Genomic DNA, 16,863 nt, shown 5'->3' on the forward strand with positions numbered 1-16,863 from the left:
GGGTCTCCAGGGATCTAGACAGGGGTCTGTTCTAGCCCTCCATGGAGGTGACAAGGATTGAGCCTGTGGACCCTAAAGCCTTTCTTGGAGATGATCTATAATGAAATGAAAAAGGTATTTAAATATACCTTTCTGAAGAAACCAGAGGCCTTTCTCCTGGGCATGGTCGGCCAATTGGTGCCAAAGAAGGATAGAACTTTTTTAATGTATGCTACAACAGCAGCAAGAATACTTATTGCAAAGTACTGGAAGACACAAGATCTACCCACCTGGGAAGAATGGCAGATGAAGGTGATGGACTACATGGAACTGGCGGAAATGACTGGCAGAATCCGAGACCAGGGAGAAGAGTCGGTGGAGGAAGATTGGAAGAAATTTAAAGACTATTTACAGAAACATTGTAAAATTAATGAATGTTAGAATAATGTTGGAATGAATTTATGTGATTTTAGCAGAAATGTTACAAAGGTTTAGGGAAAAACAGACTGTTAATTGGTGAAAGGAGGGAAAGTAAAGTTACATTAATATTAAGATAAATTACAGGACAAAAATTGGAAAAGATGGGAAGGATTTGCTGAAATAGCTAACCGAACTAGAATACAAAAAAGGGAGGTGTGAGGAGGTCAAGGAAACAAGCTAATGAAAGATAAGTTATGGGAAGAATTGTTGTGTTTTTTTTTTAATTGTTTGTATTCTTTCCTTTTTGTTCTTCTTTTTTCTTTCTTCTTTTTTCTCTCTTTCTTTTCTTTTTTACTCATTGTGATGTATTGACTTGCTTTTGTTTAATATGGTGTTTTTACTTTTGCTTTTTGTAATCTTTGAAACTTTAATAAATATTATTTAAAAAAAAACTACAAAAAAAAACACAAAGCCCAAAGCACAGGCTCTAATGCTGAGCTACAGCCTTCCCCCAATGTTTTCTAGGAACTGGAGGGTCGTGAAACCCGATTAGTACTCGCAATGAGCAGCACTGTTTTAATGTTGATCTTTCCATGCTGTGACTTATTTGGACACTTGGGTTAGCTCCGTCCCAATTAAACATGTCGCGCCTTCAAGGCAGCGAGTGAGAAATAGGCTGGAAAGCCAAGTCCCTCCAAGGCCATTTTGCAGGCTACGGCTATTCTGCAGGGGCCCATCTTGCCGAACTGCCTTCACCGAGCAGCAGGAAACGCAGTTGCTGAGGCCAGCAGAAATGCGCTTTAAGCTACACAAACACAGGAGCTCAGTGGCACCATCCCTCACAGCATGGCTGCTCCTCAGTAAATTGCAGAGGCAAAATGTGCTTGCTGGCAAAAAATGGCAGATGAGTTTGAAGGGCAGGGTCTTATATCAACGGACTTCTCTCTCTCTCTCTCTCTCTCTCTCTCTCTCTCTCTCTCTCTCTCACACACACACACACACACACACACCCTCTCCCTGTGTTAGAACACAAACAAGAATCCCTGAGAAGGTAAGATAGCCAGCAACTACTTATGCAGTTCTGACATTTGTCAGAAGAAAATAGTTAACACTTGTTTTGTGTTCAGTTGCAAGACCTCCCCGCAATGTGTAAAAAAAAAAAAAAAAGACGTTCAGCTGGTGGATTATGACAAGGGTTTGGCAAATCCATCAATTCCCGTTTCTCATTTTTCTCATGTTAAATTTAGTTCTCCACATTTCCACATCCATTTGCGAGTGCCTTTTTTTTTAAAAAAAAAAAAGATCCGCATGAAAATTTATCAACACGTTAGCACAAATTTAGTGTGAGTCTCTTCTAATATGCTCCACAACAGAATAAATTTTTGCAAGCAATTGCCCTAATATAATGCATTTTTTGCATGTTATTTCCACTAAATATATGCAGTGGATGCTTTGCCCCAATATATGCATTTTCACACACATTACTTGGTCTGAGAATTGAATTGCAAACTTTGGAGACGTGCAAATTCTGAAGGGTTTGGCATATTTGGTTTAAATGGGAAGCTTGGGAAGACTTGCAAAGCCATGATAAGAGACCACCTATCAATCATGTGATGTCATATTTGGCCTGCAAGGCCAATCCTCATCTGGCCCCCAGAACCATAAACATTCCCTACCTCTGGCATACTGGTTCAGGAAGCAATGATAATGTGAACCATCCCTAGAGAGAGGTAGAAAAAAATCTATCTATTGCCCCAGTAAACCTCCATCATCCACCTGCTTTAGTCAACTTTTTATAGAGTAAAGACCCCAAGATGTATCGGGCTCCAAGGCATGCCATGCTCAGACTGCACTTAAAGGGAGAACCCTTGGAGTGGAAATATTGACTGCCACTGAGTTAGTCTACCTAATAAATTATCTTAGGATGAAAATGAAGGTTAGATGAAAGAGCTTCAGGCTCTTCATGGGATGGATCTTTGCACATATAACAGAAGCTCAAAATCATATATTCATGGGAAAGCATTGCTGTGTGTGCCACATGTTGCATCTGAATTATGGGAGATTCGTTCATTCATTTTATTTTACTTTATTAAATTTATATCCCCCCCTTCCCCTCCCCAAGAAGTCCAGGGCAGAAAACGCTTCAGGGTGAAGGAGGGATTTGAACTCAGAACTTCCCAACCAATTGCTTGACTTACTAAACACTCTTGGCTCTAATCTCAGCAGTCAGCTTTCAACGTGAGAAACTGTCACAGGCAGCACAAAACACCCGGTTCACAAAACAGGCAAAACACTGCCACCACCCGAAAACAAATAATAAAGCAGAAAGCTTAAAAATATATATATTAGAAGGAACAGGGGGCTGTGATTGAAACCCAGGGCATCCAAAAATACCGAAATAGCTCAGCTGATAAAGCATGAGACTCTTAACCTCAGGGCCAGGGGTTTGAACCCCATGTTGGGCAAAATATCCCTGACTTGTAGGACATTGGAACAGATGGCCAAGTCCGCAATCCTATGTTGGGGACCCCAATGTTAACATATTGCCCTGGGAAATACTTGTTCACCACCTTACCTGTCAAACAATGGCTTTTCTCCGCAATCGAAAGCATCCTGTAATTCTTTGACGAGGTTGGCCTGGCCAGGCAGTCGAAAAAGCCCCTCCTCCTTCAGCCCCCGCAGCCGGATAAAATCCACACACTGTTCCACCAACATGGGCGCCAGGTGATTTCCATATCTTTTCTCGTAACGGACGGTGTCTTCCAGCTTCTGCCCAAAAATTCCTGTGAACGACAACGATAGGAGCTATAGGGGAGTTCAAGGAAAGAGACCGCCCAGTAAAAACATTCAGACATTTGTGATGGTTCTTGGAGACCGAGAACAGATTCTTCCCTCTCTTACTTTTTTGGCTATGTGGTTGTTTAAGGAACAGGAGAGTGAGCAGCTAACATTTACAGAACCACCTTGTGCATTAAGATCATAGGCACTGAGTCAAAAACCTGATTGAGTATTCAAATCTCCCCCATTTTCTGTGGATGAGACCTCTAAACTTGCCTCTTAGTGTTCTGTCATAGGATTTCTATGCAGTAGTTTGTCCTCCAAGGGATGTAATTGCATCGTTGGCCATAATGAATCAATCAGTACTTCCAGCTCCAATATGGGACACAGGACAGCAACCGTTTCTCAGCCCCAAAGATGGAATTGCAAGGGCGGAGTTGAATTATCTTAAGTTTTTATTTTGGCATTGAGACTTGACTGGAACCCAAGGGGTTTTCCAAACATTTTAGGGTGCAGTTGCCCCCCCTTCAGAAATTTCAGCAAAATTTTCAAGAGTAGTCCTTGAACAATTAAAACTAAAATGTAAGAGTTTCTCATTCTTGGCAAAAAAAGGACTCTGAACATGAGCAGTTTTGTCCCTTTCCTAGAGCATTCCCTAGCAATTTCATCTTTGCAAGTACAGTGGTACATCGGGTTAAGTACTTAATTCGTTCCGGAGGTCCGTTCTTAACCTGAAACTGTTCTTAAGCTGAAGCACCACTTTAGCTAATGGGGCCTCCTGCTGCCGCCACGCTGTGGGAGCACAATTTCTGTTCTCATCCTGAAGCAAAGTTCTTAACTTTGCTTCGGCTGGGGAGGGCGGGATATAAATAAAATTTATTATTATTATTATTATTATTATTATTATTAACCTGAAGCACGATTTCTGGGTTAGTGGAGTCTGTAACCTGAAGTGTATGTAACCTGAAGCATATGTAACCTGAGGTACCACTGTACTGAGCTTCAAGGAAGTTTCTTTTTGCATAGAGGATCTGAAACACGAGAACATGGCATGGACCACAGCCATGGCCTGATCACCTATCACAAACTCAACTTGCATTCATTTGTGCACATTTTTTTGCTAATTCCTTAGGGAAGGATGCCCTTCTCTCCCTCCAAAGTATTTATATTAGCAACCGATTTTGCATTGCATTGTAGCTACTTTTTCTTCCTTTTATCTCTTTGGCAAAGGCTCAAGGACAAATCAGCTCCTGTTTCGAAAGGCACACCTGCTTCATTATTTACCCTCTTTCTTCTAATCTTAGTCACTATGGCAACACAAGTCAAGAGGACCTATTCACACAGAACAACGTTCCGCGGTTAAATGTAGTACTGCACGGTCACCCTCTGCTATGACCTCCCCAGGACATCATTCCATCCAGGAACACAAAGAGAGTCGTTAATTGTCATTCGGAACCATTGTTTTCATATATGTTCTGTGAAATATTAAGAGAGCCTAATGGCAAAAGCTGCTACACAGACTGCTTCAAAAGGTGACGGGTTCTCCTTTGCTGGAGATGTTTCTGCAGAGATTTGAGTGGATATATTCTTGGGGATGATACAGTGGCAAGGTTGCTACATTGATTTGCAAGGTCCCCTCCACTTCTGTGGGTCTATGAGATGTAGTGTTCTCCTCGTTGCGTTTCAAGCTGCTTTTGAATTCATTGAAAACACAAGCAAGCAACGTAAGGGGAAGAACTGCATCTCAGTGGTAGGAGAGCAGAAAGTCCGAGGTTCAATCCCTGGCAATCCCAGGTGGGGCTGGAGATTCCCTCTTCCTGAAACTCTGGAGCTAGATGGACCAGTATAAGTCAGCTTCCAATACTCCTGTGCTCCAATTTGTGATGATGATGATGATAATTTTTTATTTGTACCCCACCCTCCCCAGTCAGAGCCAGGCTCAGGGCGGCTAACACCAGTAAATTTACAATAAAAACATAATGGGGGGAGGGGAAAAACCAATTCAAAATACTGGTTAAAATGCAATTTAAAATGCAGCCTCATTTTAATAGTAGCCCATAGATCAAAACCATAAGGGGAGGGAAATATAAGGGTCAGACTGAGTCCAAACCAAAGGCCAGGTGGAACAGCTCTGTCTTGCAGGCCCTGTGGAAAGATGTCAAGTCCCGAAGGGCCCTAGACTCTTGTGACAGAGCGTTCCACCAAGTTGGGGCCAGTACTGACAAGGCCCTGGCCCTAGTTGAGACCAATCTAACCTCCTTGCGACTTGGGACCTCCAAAGTGTTGTCATTTGTGGACCTTAATGTCCTCTGTGGGGCATACCAGGAAAGGCGGTACCAGTGAGCAGGGCCGTCTTTAGCATATGCTCAGTGTTCCCGGTGTTATTTTTTTGGGGGGGGGGAGAGAGCCAAAGTTGTTGAGCTTTTCTTAGGGGGGCAGCTCAGAGTTGTTGAGTTTTTTTGAGGGGCACACAACTCTCCCATGCCACCGCAGGTGAAGGGAGGAGAGCAATCCCCGCAGGGCCTGTAAGACAGAGTTGTTCCGCTTGGCCTTTGGCTTGGAGCCAATTTGATTGCCTCCCTCCCTCCCTCTCTTTTTTCTTTTCCTTCTCCTGAGAGCCGGTGTGGTGTAGTGGTTAAAAGCAGTGGACTCATAATCTGGGGAACCGGGTTTGAGTCTCCACTCCTCCACATGCAGCTGCTGGGTGACCTTGGGCCAGTCACACTTCTCTGAAGTCTCTCAGCCCCACTCACCTCACAGAGTGTTTGTTGTGGGGGAGGAAGGGAAAGAAGAATGTTAGCCGCTTTGAGACTCCTTCGGGTATGATAAAGCGGGATATCAAATACAAACTCTTCTTCTGCGAGGAGGCTACATTTTAATATTTTAATGTTTCAATATTTTAATGTTGTATTTTAATTTTGTTTTTAAGTTGTAATCATTCAACTTGTTTTTATTATTGCTTATAAGCTGCTCTGAGACCGGCCTTGGCCGGGGAGGGCGGGGTATAAATAATAATAATAATAATAATAATAATAATAATAATAATAATAATTAGCTTGGGTGGGCCTCTCAAGGGTGCAAGAGGACAGAGCCAGCCGGCTGCCTCAGCGCCTGCAGCAGAAAAACCTGCAGTGCTCCAACGGGCTCTGCTCCACTCGGCAGCGGCTGTTGGCTGGCTTGGCTCTTCAGTCCCCGGACTCCAAATCTTGGCCCCAAACTCTCGGCCTGGTGCCCCTGAGAGCCCGGCGCCCGGGTGCCCCGTACCCCTAGCGCCTATGGGTAAGCCAGCCCTGGCAGTGAGGTAGGCCTACCATACATAATTTTCACAACTGCAGCCTTGGGCTTTAAATAAGAGCAGATCACAATCTAACCATTGTGGGTTTCTGGACCACGGCCTTTTACATAATTGAATTTGTACATTTGATTTAGTTTCAGCCCTCCTTTCTGTTGGAAAGGCAACTCCTGATGGAATAGCTCACAAAGAAACCCTTTTGCAATCAGCACGAGACAACATCCTTGCAAGATTTAGCTGTCTAAAATGAGCCTATGTAGGATAAATCCCTTCATGTCACCTAACCTGGCAACAGGAGGGGGGGGGGGAATGGTTCCTGAATACGTATTTTGGAATGATCAAAGCAAGGTTCCTTCCTGAAATCCAAATGCTTCATAAAACGAGGAGTTTTAAGTTTGCCAATTTTCTGTTTGTGTTTAAGAAATTGCCAGGTGAACGGTGAAATTATCCAGCAGAAATTGAGTACTTTATTTTCTGGCAATTCTATCCCTTTAAATCTATCAACAAGAACTAAGGTCACTTAGAAGATCAAAGTGGTAGAGCCACATGGTTAACAAAGGAAACACTGAACAGTTATTTATTAACTGGATCATTTCCCACCATAGAGGTTATACAAATACATCCAAGGTGGGTTTTTTGGGTTCTTTTTTTGTACATCTGTATTTCTACTGAACTTCAAATCTAATCCTGATTGAGCTATCAGCAAAGCTTATGGGAAATTATATACATTCAACCCTTCTGTCTGGCTAAAGATTTGCACCAGCTATAATTAAATTTTCATTTGTAATCCACAGGACAAATTGCTAAAGAACTTATTTCATTTGGTAATACCAGCCAATTATTTTAAAAGCTATGGGGTTGCGGTGCTCATCTCACTTTACTGGCCGAGGGAGCCGCCGTTTGTCAGCAGACAGTTTTTCCGGGTCATGTGGCCAGCATGACTAAGCCACTTCTGGCGAAACCAGAGCAGCGCACGGAAATGCCGTTTATCTACTTGCACTTTGATGTGCTTTCAAAATGCTAGGTTGGCAGGAGCTGGGACGAGCAACGGGAGCTCACCCTGTCGCGGAGATTCGAACCACTGACCTTCCGATCGGCAAGCCCTTGGCTCAGTGGTTTAGACCACAGTGCCACCCACGTCCCTTTTAGTAAATTCTTACCAATCTTTAAATGTATGATTACTATGAATAGAGTGATCTATCCCATGCTAGCTGTTATTCCCAAATTATTAACCTAGTACACTTTTTTAAAACTATGCTTTGGGGGACCTCCCCTCTCCCTTTAATACTCACAACAACCCTGTGAGGTAGGGTAGGCTGAGAGGCAGTGACTCGCACCCAAGGTCAGCTTCATGGCTAAGTCAGATCTGACCCTAATTCTCCCAGATCCAAGTCCAGCACTCTAACCACTTGGAATCCATTCATCCCAAGAGAAGGGAGCTCTAGGACTTGGAAACCATCATGGTTCTGGTAGAGTCCAGTGAACTTTCACTAGCCCTTGAATACCCAGATTCCCTCCCCCCCCTAAACCGCAGCACATGTGCAGGAACATGCGGTTTAGCCTTGAACATGATTGGATGCGAGAGTCGGCTCAGTGTGAATGGTATCTGTGGCATCAAAGAAGGAGAGGCAAGATCTTAATGCTCTTACCCTGTGTGCAATTCAGTTCAAGGGCACAAAGGAGGTATGTGGCCTGTCATAGACAAGCCTTATCTGATGGTGCGGAACGCTCATTCCCCCTCCGCTCCGTCGCAGTGAATGATGTGATCTTGTTAAAATGGCCTGCCTCTCTTTCGCAAGTAACTCAGAGCACTCTTTCCACAAACCAGGGAGCACACTTGTTACTGCCCTATAGGTGGGTACCCGAACAACACCCAAAATGTGCCCACCCAATTGCTGACCCATCAAGGAGGGAGGTGTTTTGTTTTGTTTGCTATTACGTGATACATTTTTGTGTAGTTATTTTTCTACAACTTGATCCCCTCCCCCTCTTTCCTTTTTCCTTTCTCCTTCTGTGATGGAATTCCTATTTGGGGACTTCCCACATAGGACCAGTCTGGATAGCTGACCTTGGTGAAGATTTTATGTTTTTATCCCCAAAAAGTTTTTGATTTGAGTTTCTACTAAAATGAGGCTGCATTTTAATGTTGTACTTTAATCTTGTTTTTAAGTTGTATTTTAATCAATTGTTTTTATAGCTGGTGTTAGCCGCCCTGAGCCTGGTCTTGGCTGGGAAGGGCGGGGTATAAATAAATTTTATTATTATTATTATTATTATTATTATTATTATTATTATTATTATTATTATTAATATTAAATTATTATTATTATTATTATTATTATTATTATTATTATTATTATTATTACTGTAAACCGCCCTGTGATCCACAGATGAAGGGCAGTATATAAATTAAACAGTGACCATCAACTCGGCATTGTGGCCAGCTGGGTGCTCTTGTTTTTGCAGTTACTGCCATGCTCCCCCATTAGGGCCCCTCATGAGCTGCTGCTCTGCCACATCTGGGGTGAAGTCAGGTGGGTGAATCCCATGTGGCACAAAATGACCTAATGAAAACCAAAAGGCCTTTACAAAAGTTGTATTGTGATGTGTGTGGTTTTTTTGGGAGGGGGCAGGGTAGGCTGCATGCCTGAGTCCCTTCTGATTCCCGGATCCAACAAGGAATTGATTGTTGGAATAACCAGAAAAGTTTCTTGGTAATGGTAGGGATCATTAAGGTAACAAAGAAGTGGCTCTGTGACAGAAAGTCTCCTCAACTGTTTGATAGTTAGAAAGTCCAAAAGCTGAGCTGCGGAATGTGAGCAAGAAGCTAGAGGCAAGAAGAAGCAGGCTGGGCGGCTGAGAGAGAGAGCCACGCCTGATTTCTGACTGAATCACAGGCTCAGGTTGTATATATGTGCAAATAAACCAGATATACTAAAGACACCACGGTCTCTGCTGTCCCTCATTCCAAGAAAACCAAACCCTGGGTAAGTGCCTGGAACTCTGGGAACCTTGCATCGCTCAGAGATTGGGGTGGTTGAAACAATATTTATAATTTGTCGTGATAAATCCCAGGCTTAGTTTCTGCTTCCACAGCTGGCAATAAATCCCAGATGTGCATCACCTCTCCATTTGCCACGTTGTGTATGGCCGCCATTTGATAATCACAGTGCAGTGTGGAAAAGTATGGAATTGGCACTGGTTGCCAATGTGATGGGGACACATTCCCTTTTGCCCACTGCGAACACACCTGTGCCCTTTTGAGCACAGCCTCCCAAGATGGCTAAAAAGAGTGCAACTCAGCTTCCACAAGAGTGTTTGGCATAGGGTTAAGACAAAGAGAGTGAGGGACCTCCAGATTCCCAGACTATCCCTCTTGGCTGACCCTTCTATCTCTTTAGCATTAGGCTTAAAATGTCTTTGGTTGCATCCTGCTCACAACTTCCTCCTCACACTCTTCTTTTCAACCTCAAGATGAGAAGTCACCTTGGATCTGCCCTCTGAGAACAAAGGAGCAAGCATGGCTGCCTTTGTCTTCTCTAGATTAGTTAGTGAGGTTAGAACTGGAAGTTTTTTCTACCCAAGTTATGTCCTTTCTACTCTGTTTTTATTCTACAAGCATCTCTGTGTACCATTACAACAGTATTGTCTAGTCAAATTCACAGGTCATATGCTACACACTCTGCATACTAAAAAGCTCAAATGGGTAACTGGGCTCTATTTCAATAAAGACAAGTTGCTTTTTTGAGGTGGGGGGGGGCAAGCATGTTAATGAAATACACTCGCCCCTCCCTTCACTTTGGCTCAGCTCTACAAAATTCTGTGATTTTGCAATGGGAAATACGATTCCTTGTCACTAAGACAGCCGCAAACTCAGGAGATTGGAACCTTCGCTTACACAAGCAAGATGAAAGATTGTGGGTTATAAAGCAGAGAATTGCCACACACACACCGCCCAATAGCAGACTGCCACAGTGATGATTTCAAATGACTCTCATCGCTAAGGACGAGCGCAAAATCCACCCATTGCAAAGGATGAATGGGTACCTGCATAGGTCAGTTCAGCTTCGCGCAGAATGAAATTTCTACATCACGTAAATCTGCCACTGTGCAACTTCATCTGCCGTGTGTACATGAAGGAGGAAGCAGCCTTGGGGAAATTTCCTGCTGCAAATGCATGCAATGGAATACACTCAAACAGCACACTGGCTTCACGCAACAATCCTCTAGATGGGAGTTGCTTCTTAACAAAAGTGAGAGAGCTGGTGCGGTGCAGTTGTGCTTTTCTTTCTTGGAGGGGGGCGGGACTCAAGGGTACGCAGTACCAGCACCCCCCTTTCCCCCCAAAAGAAAACCACTGGTTAAAAGTGTAGCACTTACTGTAACAACTTCATGGTGAGTGCCGGCACCAGCTTTTATAGAAGGAAAGCACTGGTTACAACACTGGACCTCTAGAGGGAAGACCTGGAGTCCAAGTAAAGCTAGGCCACAAAGCACACTGGTTCATAGACTCATAGAAGGGAACCATGAGGGTCATCTAGTTCAATGCAGGACTCTTTTGTCCATCGTGGGATTTGAACCCACAACCCTAAGATTAAGAGTCTCGCTCATACGCTCACAGGCTGCTTTATCTCACACAGTTGCCATGGAGAAATAATGGGATAACTGCTATATAAAGTCCCAGTAGTAGCCAGTGTGGTGGGCCATAACTGCGGAGCTGCCCTCTCATCATACCTGGGTGGGGGCTGTGGTGTGGCAGGGTGAGGTCAAAGCTGCATAGATGTACTGGCAGAAATACCAGAAGGGCTCTGTTGGTGCATGACCTCACCTTCACCCTACTTCAGTCAGATAAGCTGGAGAGAAACCAATGTTGGGACAGCAGTTCCATACCAGCTGTTTGTGGTTTGTAAATACCCTGTTATACGACATGATACGATATGATATGATATGATAATCTTTATGGTCATTGTCCCATACAGAACAACGAAGTTGAAAAAAATCTACATCAGGCATTCAAAAACGAACAAGCCTGCTATCCCAGCTATCCCAGCCTGGTTAGCCCCCCAAAAACTCTGATACCCCATAAAGGTAAAGGTAAAGGTACCCCTGCCCGTACGGGCCAGTCTTGCCAGACTCTGGGGTTGTGCGCCCATCTCACTCAAGAGGCCAGGGGCCAGCGCTGTCCGAAGACACTTCCGGGTCACGTGGCCAGTGTGACATCGCTGCTCTGGCGAGCCAGAGCTGCACACGGAAACGCCGTTTACCTTCCCGCCAGTAAGCAGTCCCTATTTATCTACTTGCACCCGAGGGTGCTTTCGAACTGCTAGGTTGGCAGGCGCTGGGACCGAGCAACGGGAACGCACCCCGCCGCGGGGATTCGAACCGCCAACCTTTCGATCGGCAAGCCCTAGGCGCTGAGGCTTTTACCCACAGCGCCACCCGCGTCCCTCTGATACCCCATAACTGAATACAATATACTCACATAGAGAACACCTTACACTGCTTTTAAAGCCAAAATCGCATTTGGATAGAAACTGTTTCTCAGGCGGCTAGTCCTAGTCTTTATACCCCTGTACATTCTTCCAGAAGGCAGAAGCTGAAAGAGATCATTTCCGGGATGTGCACTATCCTGCACTATCTCTGCAGCTTTCTTATGACACCTGGAAGCATAGATTTGATCCAAGGTGGGAAGAGCGCACCCAGTTATTCTCTCCGCAGTCTTTACAACCTTATCATAACGCTAGAACTTGGTGATGTCCATTGAAGCTGAATGTTGGAAGATTCATGACAGATAAAAGAAAGTGCTTCTTCATGCAGCAAACATTTGAACTATGGAACTCACTCGCTCAGGAGACTCCATCGTTCTGCCCGGACACTGAGGTCCAGTGCCGAGGGCCTTCTAGAGGTTCCCTTGTTGCGAAAAGCCAAGTTACAGGAAACCAGGCAGAGGGCCTTCTCGGTAGTGGCACCCACCCTGTGGAACACCCTCCCACCAGACGTCAAAAAGAAAAACAACTACCAGACTTTTAGAGGACATCTGAAGGCAGCCCTGTTCAGGGAAGCTTTTAATGTTTAATAGGTTATTGTATTTTAGTGTTCTGTTGGAAGCTGCCCAGAGTGGCTGAGGAATCCCAGCCAGATGGGCAGAGTATAAATAAATTATTATTATTATTATTATTATTATTATTATTATTATTATTGTTATTGTTATTGTTATTGTTATTGTTATTGTTATTGTTATTGTTATTGTTATTGTTATTAGGCAGAAATGGCCAACATGGCTTTAAAATAAGATTAGACAAATTCATGGAGCAGAGGGCTGCCAATGACTACTGGCCATGATGGTTATGGTCTCCTTTCATGGTTGGAGGTAGAAATACTTCTGGACACCACAGGGAAGGGAAGAGGGATTTTTTGCTCAGGTCCCACTTGCATGTTCCCTGCAGGGGTCTGGTTGGACACTGTGAAACAGACTGCCAGGCTGGACATTGGCCTGATCTAGTAGGCTCTTCTTATGTTCTCATAATAAAGTATTATAACATAGGCTGAATGGATAGCTCAGTTGGTGCTGATAATGCAAGGGTTGCAGGTTCGATCCCTGTATGAGAACAGCTGCATATTCCTGTATTGCAGGGGGTTGGACTAGACGATCCTCAGGGTCCCTTCCAACTCTACAATTCTATGACTACCTGCTTATGAAAGGGTTTTTGGAATTTTTCAGGTAAGAAGGCTGCAGGAACATTACAGTGCTACCTCGGGTGAAGTACCTAATTCGTCCCGGAGGTCCGTTCTTAACCTGAAACTGTTCTTAACCTGAAGCACCTCTTTAGCTAATGGGGCCTCCTGCTGCCGCCGCGCTGCTGGAACACAATTTCTATTCTCATCCTGAAGCAAAGTTCTTAACCCGAGGTACTATTTCTGGGTTAGCGGAGTCTGTAACCTGAAGCGTATGTAACCCGAGGTACCACTGTACATGCTCTGTGAATCAACAGAGCAAAAAGTCTACATGAGTTTTTATTGTCTTCTCCTCCCTAGGTGCATGGACTTTTTTCTGAAGATATTTGACTTCCTCCCCCCCTTAATGGCACCACTTTTTAACTTCTCTTTTGCAAAACCAACAGAAGCAAGGGGGAAAGGAAGAAATATTAGGTGTCAGCACATTATTTCTTGCACAGTACAGACTCCTTCCTTGACACCATCTGCTTGGGGGCAGCATAGCAAAACAACAACAAACCGCACACACACCCCATCACTCACACAAGGAAGACCATCAGTGTTACTGCAAGGGGGTAGGAAACGAGCCCTTAACAGATGCTAAACGCAGTATAATATTTTGCAACAGAGAAGATGCAGCAGCCAGCAACATGAGAGGAAGTTAATTGTGGTATTAGCACTATGGATTAGCTATATTGAATTAGACTTCCCAGGCTCCGGGAGAACGTTATTTTGCTCCCAGCTTTGCTTTGGCTCAGATAGGGAGGGTCTGTAGATCCATAGCAGAGCTTCTGCTTTGCGTGCTGAAGATCTTAGGTTCAACCCTTGGCATCTCTAGGTATGGCTGGGGAAGACTTTCAGCCTGAAAGCCTGGACAGCTACTGCCAGTCAATGTAGACCATACTGAAGGAGAGGGACCAGTATAAAGAAAATGCCAATGTTCCTGGATGTTTCTCAATTCGGCATTTTATTTTTAGAGATGCCTTCTCCAAAAGTCACCTGGAAGTCAAAAGAGAGGATTGGCTGTTGAATCTGGAAGGGTGGAAGGGTGTCCCATAGAATGGAACCATCCACACTAAATGCCTTGCTTCTAACTGAGCCTATGTCATGGAATTGCTGGAAGCAGAGGGATGGTGGGAGGCATCAGCTAGGGAACCCCCAGGGGTAGATAGCTCAGAGCCTGGGGACCGGTGGTGGGACAATTGATGAGTGGTCAGAGGAAGAAGATGGAGCAGCCTGGGAGGAGGGAGGAGTTGTCGGAAGCTGAAGAGGAAACAGGGGTTAGTGAGCAGGAGGAGTCCATGACAGAGGGCAGTCCAGAATCAGAGGCAGAAAGGAGGTTGGAGAGGAGGGGAAGGCTAAGAGTCAAAGATGAGTCAGACTGGTGAAGAAGCCAGGATGTCTCCACCACCTGCTGTAACCAGCTCCTCTCCACCTTGGTCTCCCAGAAAATGCAGATAAATGAAGGTGGGGAGGAGCAAAGAGAGACAATACAACAGAGTCTTAGACTGCTGGGGAAGAAACTGGGGGATGAGCCTTAGAGAGCAGTAGGAACTTCAGTCCTTGCAACTGCTTCATCGGGGCAAGACCTACTGCCAAGGGTTGCTGTGACCACTAGGAATGAGCTGGTTTGTTTCTTTGAATAAAGAGTTCACCTCACTGACATTGGGTGCTTTTTTGTTTCATTGCTGACCTACACCTGACTCCAGCTCATGACAGCCTAGTTGGTCCTCTAACATGGGGAGCAAGGAACAGCACTCCTCCAGATGAATCAAGCTGGGGTATAGGGGCTCAAGTGCCCTGGGCCCATGTTGTTTAGGGCTTTCTATATCAACACAAGAACTTTGAACTCAGACCAATAGCATTTGGACAGCCAGTTTTTGGAAGATGTCCTATGGTGATGGTCATCTGCCCCCAATCATTCTGCACTAGCAGGAGATTCTGGACCAGGCCCTAAGGGCAGCCCCACACAGAGCACATTGCATTAATCCAGACTTGAGGTTATCAATGCATGGATGACAGTGGCCAGGCTATCTCTATCCAGATAAAGGTGGAGATGGAATGACAGATGATGTTAGTGAAGTGTGTGGTGGGGTGAGCCTGATTGCTATTTCCTCCCATAAGAGAATGGTTATCGGTACTTAAGAAAGTCCCCCTCCCGCAGAATAAATGACTAAGAAATAGTACAGATACAGTAATCACAAGCACTTAAATGCAGAGGTGACAAACAAAAGGAAGCACATGGTCGCACAATGCACAATTGATCTGCAGAACTAATTTTGCCAACGATGTTGCTATGGCCACTAGCATTAATGGATTTTCAAAAAGACTTGACGGAGGCACCGAGGATAGCAAAATATTCATGAAGGCCATATTTTCATGCTGGAGTGCCAGATTGGCCCCGCGACTGTGGGTGCCATGCAGTGTGCATGGCCCTGACACCGAAATTTGTGGTTGCCTGGCCCCTTCATGGGGAATTTTTGTGGGTGCTCAGGCATCCAGGACTCCCAGGAGTTTGCACCTATATTTTCGTGCCTCTAAGTACCTGAATCTGGGAAACCATTGTTGGAAGACAATGTTTAGGTACATCAGGGAGCCTGTGGTCCTCCACATGCCCTCCTGTTACTTTCTTATAGATGGGCAGGGTACAAATATTATTATTATATTATTATTATTATTATTATTATTATTATTATTATTATTATTATGATGATGATGGTGATCCAGTCAAGGCAGCAGATTGGAGGAAGAAAATACAGGTTCCAAGTATTCCAGGAAAACCATTGGTTCCTCCTGAATTAGTCTGGTATAAATCAAGGGTGGTGTACCTATGGCCATCCAGATGTTGTTGGATAACAACACCCACTAACCCTGACTGTTGGTCATGCTGGCTGAAGCCTGATGGAAGCTGCCGTCCGAGAACACTTGGAGGGCCAGTTTCCCCTTGCATTACTTACATGGAGCCACTGGTCTAACCCATTGTAGCAATGCATTGTATTCCTATTTGCATTCCAATGAATGCATATTTCTTTCTCTTTTTGCGGGGGGGGGGGATTTCAAAACAGTTTCACGGGGGACGAATCACACAAGCAATGGCACGATTTATTTGCTTTTATTCTTATGCTTTTGGTTTGCATTACTGCTGCCGCAAGAACCAACCATGCAATTTCCATTTTTGGAGCCTGGCTGCCATTTTGTAAACCCCACAATGCCCCGAGCACAGGGTTATTCTGGGGATTGTGGAGGGAAATGGGAATCAACACCCCACCAATCATTATTAGCATCATTTTGAGAGCAGAGGAAATTCTCAGAATTTTTCTTCAAAGAAGCTCTTCCAAGAATCTTTGGCTCAACTGTACTTTAAATACTATTTTATGGCAATCCTACCAGAGACAAAAAAACAAAACAAAAACAAATTACCAATTCCATTTCTTAAAGTCCCTTGCTTATCAGTTCCTAATCCCAGGAAAGATGAGACTAGAATGTAGTGTTTGCTTTGCTTTTCATCATCCTGTGCTATCATCTCTGCCCAATGCTCCAATGCAGCCCTGTTGTTTTAGTCCATGCCGTTTGACATTTATTTGCTGATGAAAGAAACACAACCTCCTTGGAGCTCATGGAACACTTGTGAATGGGTCATTTCAGCACAGTCCTTCCAAAAAAGGGGAAGTGGACATCTG

General features: G+C 44.5%; 1 protein-coding gene across 8 annotated transcripts in view; it reads right to left on the minus strand.

The window, feature by feature from the left end:
- ARHGAP24 (Rho GTPase activating protein 24) overlaps nt 1-16,863 on the minus strand; it is a 415,266-nt gene that overhangs the window by 28,799 nt on the left and 369,604 nt on the right. For all 8 annotated transcript variants that reach the window (XM_083756498.1, XM_083756499.1, XM_083756500.1 and 5 more), the window contains one exon: nt 2,975-3,182. In XM_083756498.1, coding sequence (XP_083612624.1) covers nt 2,975-3,182 — 208 coding nt within the window. The remainder of the gene's footprint in view (nt 1-2,974; nt 3,183-16,863) is intronic.

Source organism: Podarcis gaigeae, assembly GCF_964106915.1.
Source record: "Podarcis gaigeae genome assembly, chromosome: 9".
In the NCBI taxonomy this organism is placed as follows: domain Eukaryota; kingdom Metazoa; phylum Chordata; class Lepidosauria; order Squamata; family Lacertidae; genus Podarcis; species Podarcis gaigeae.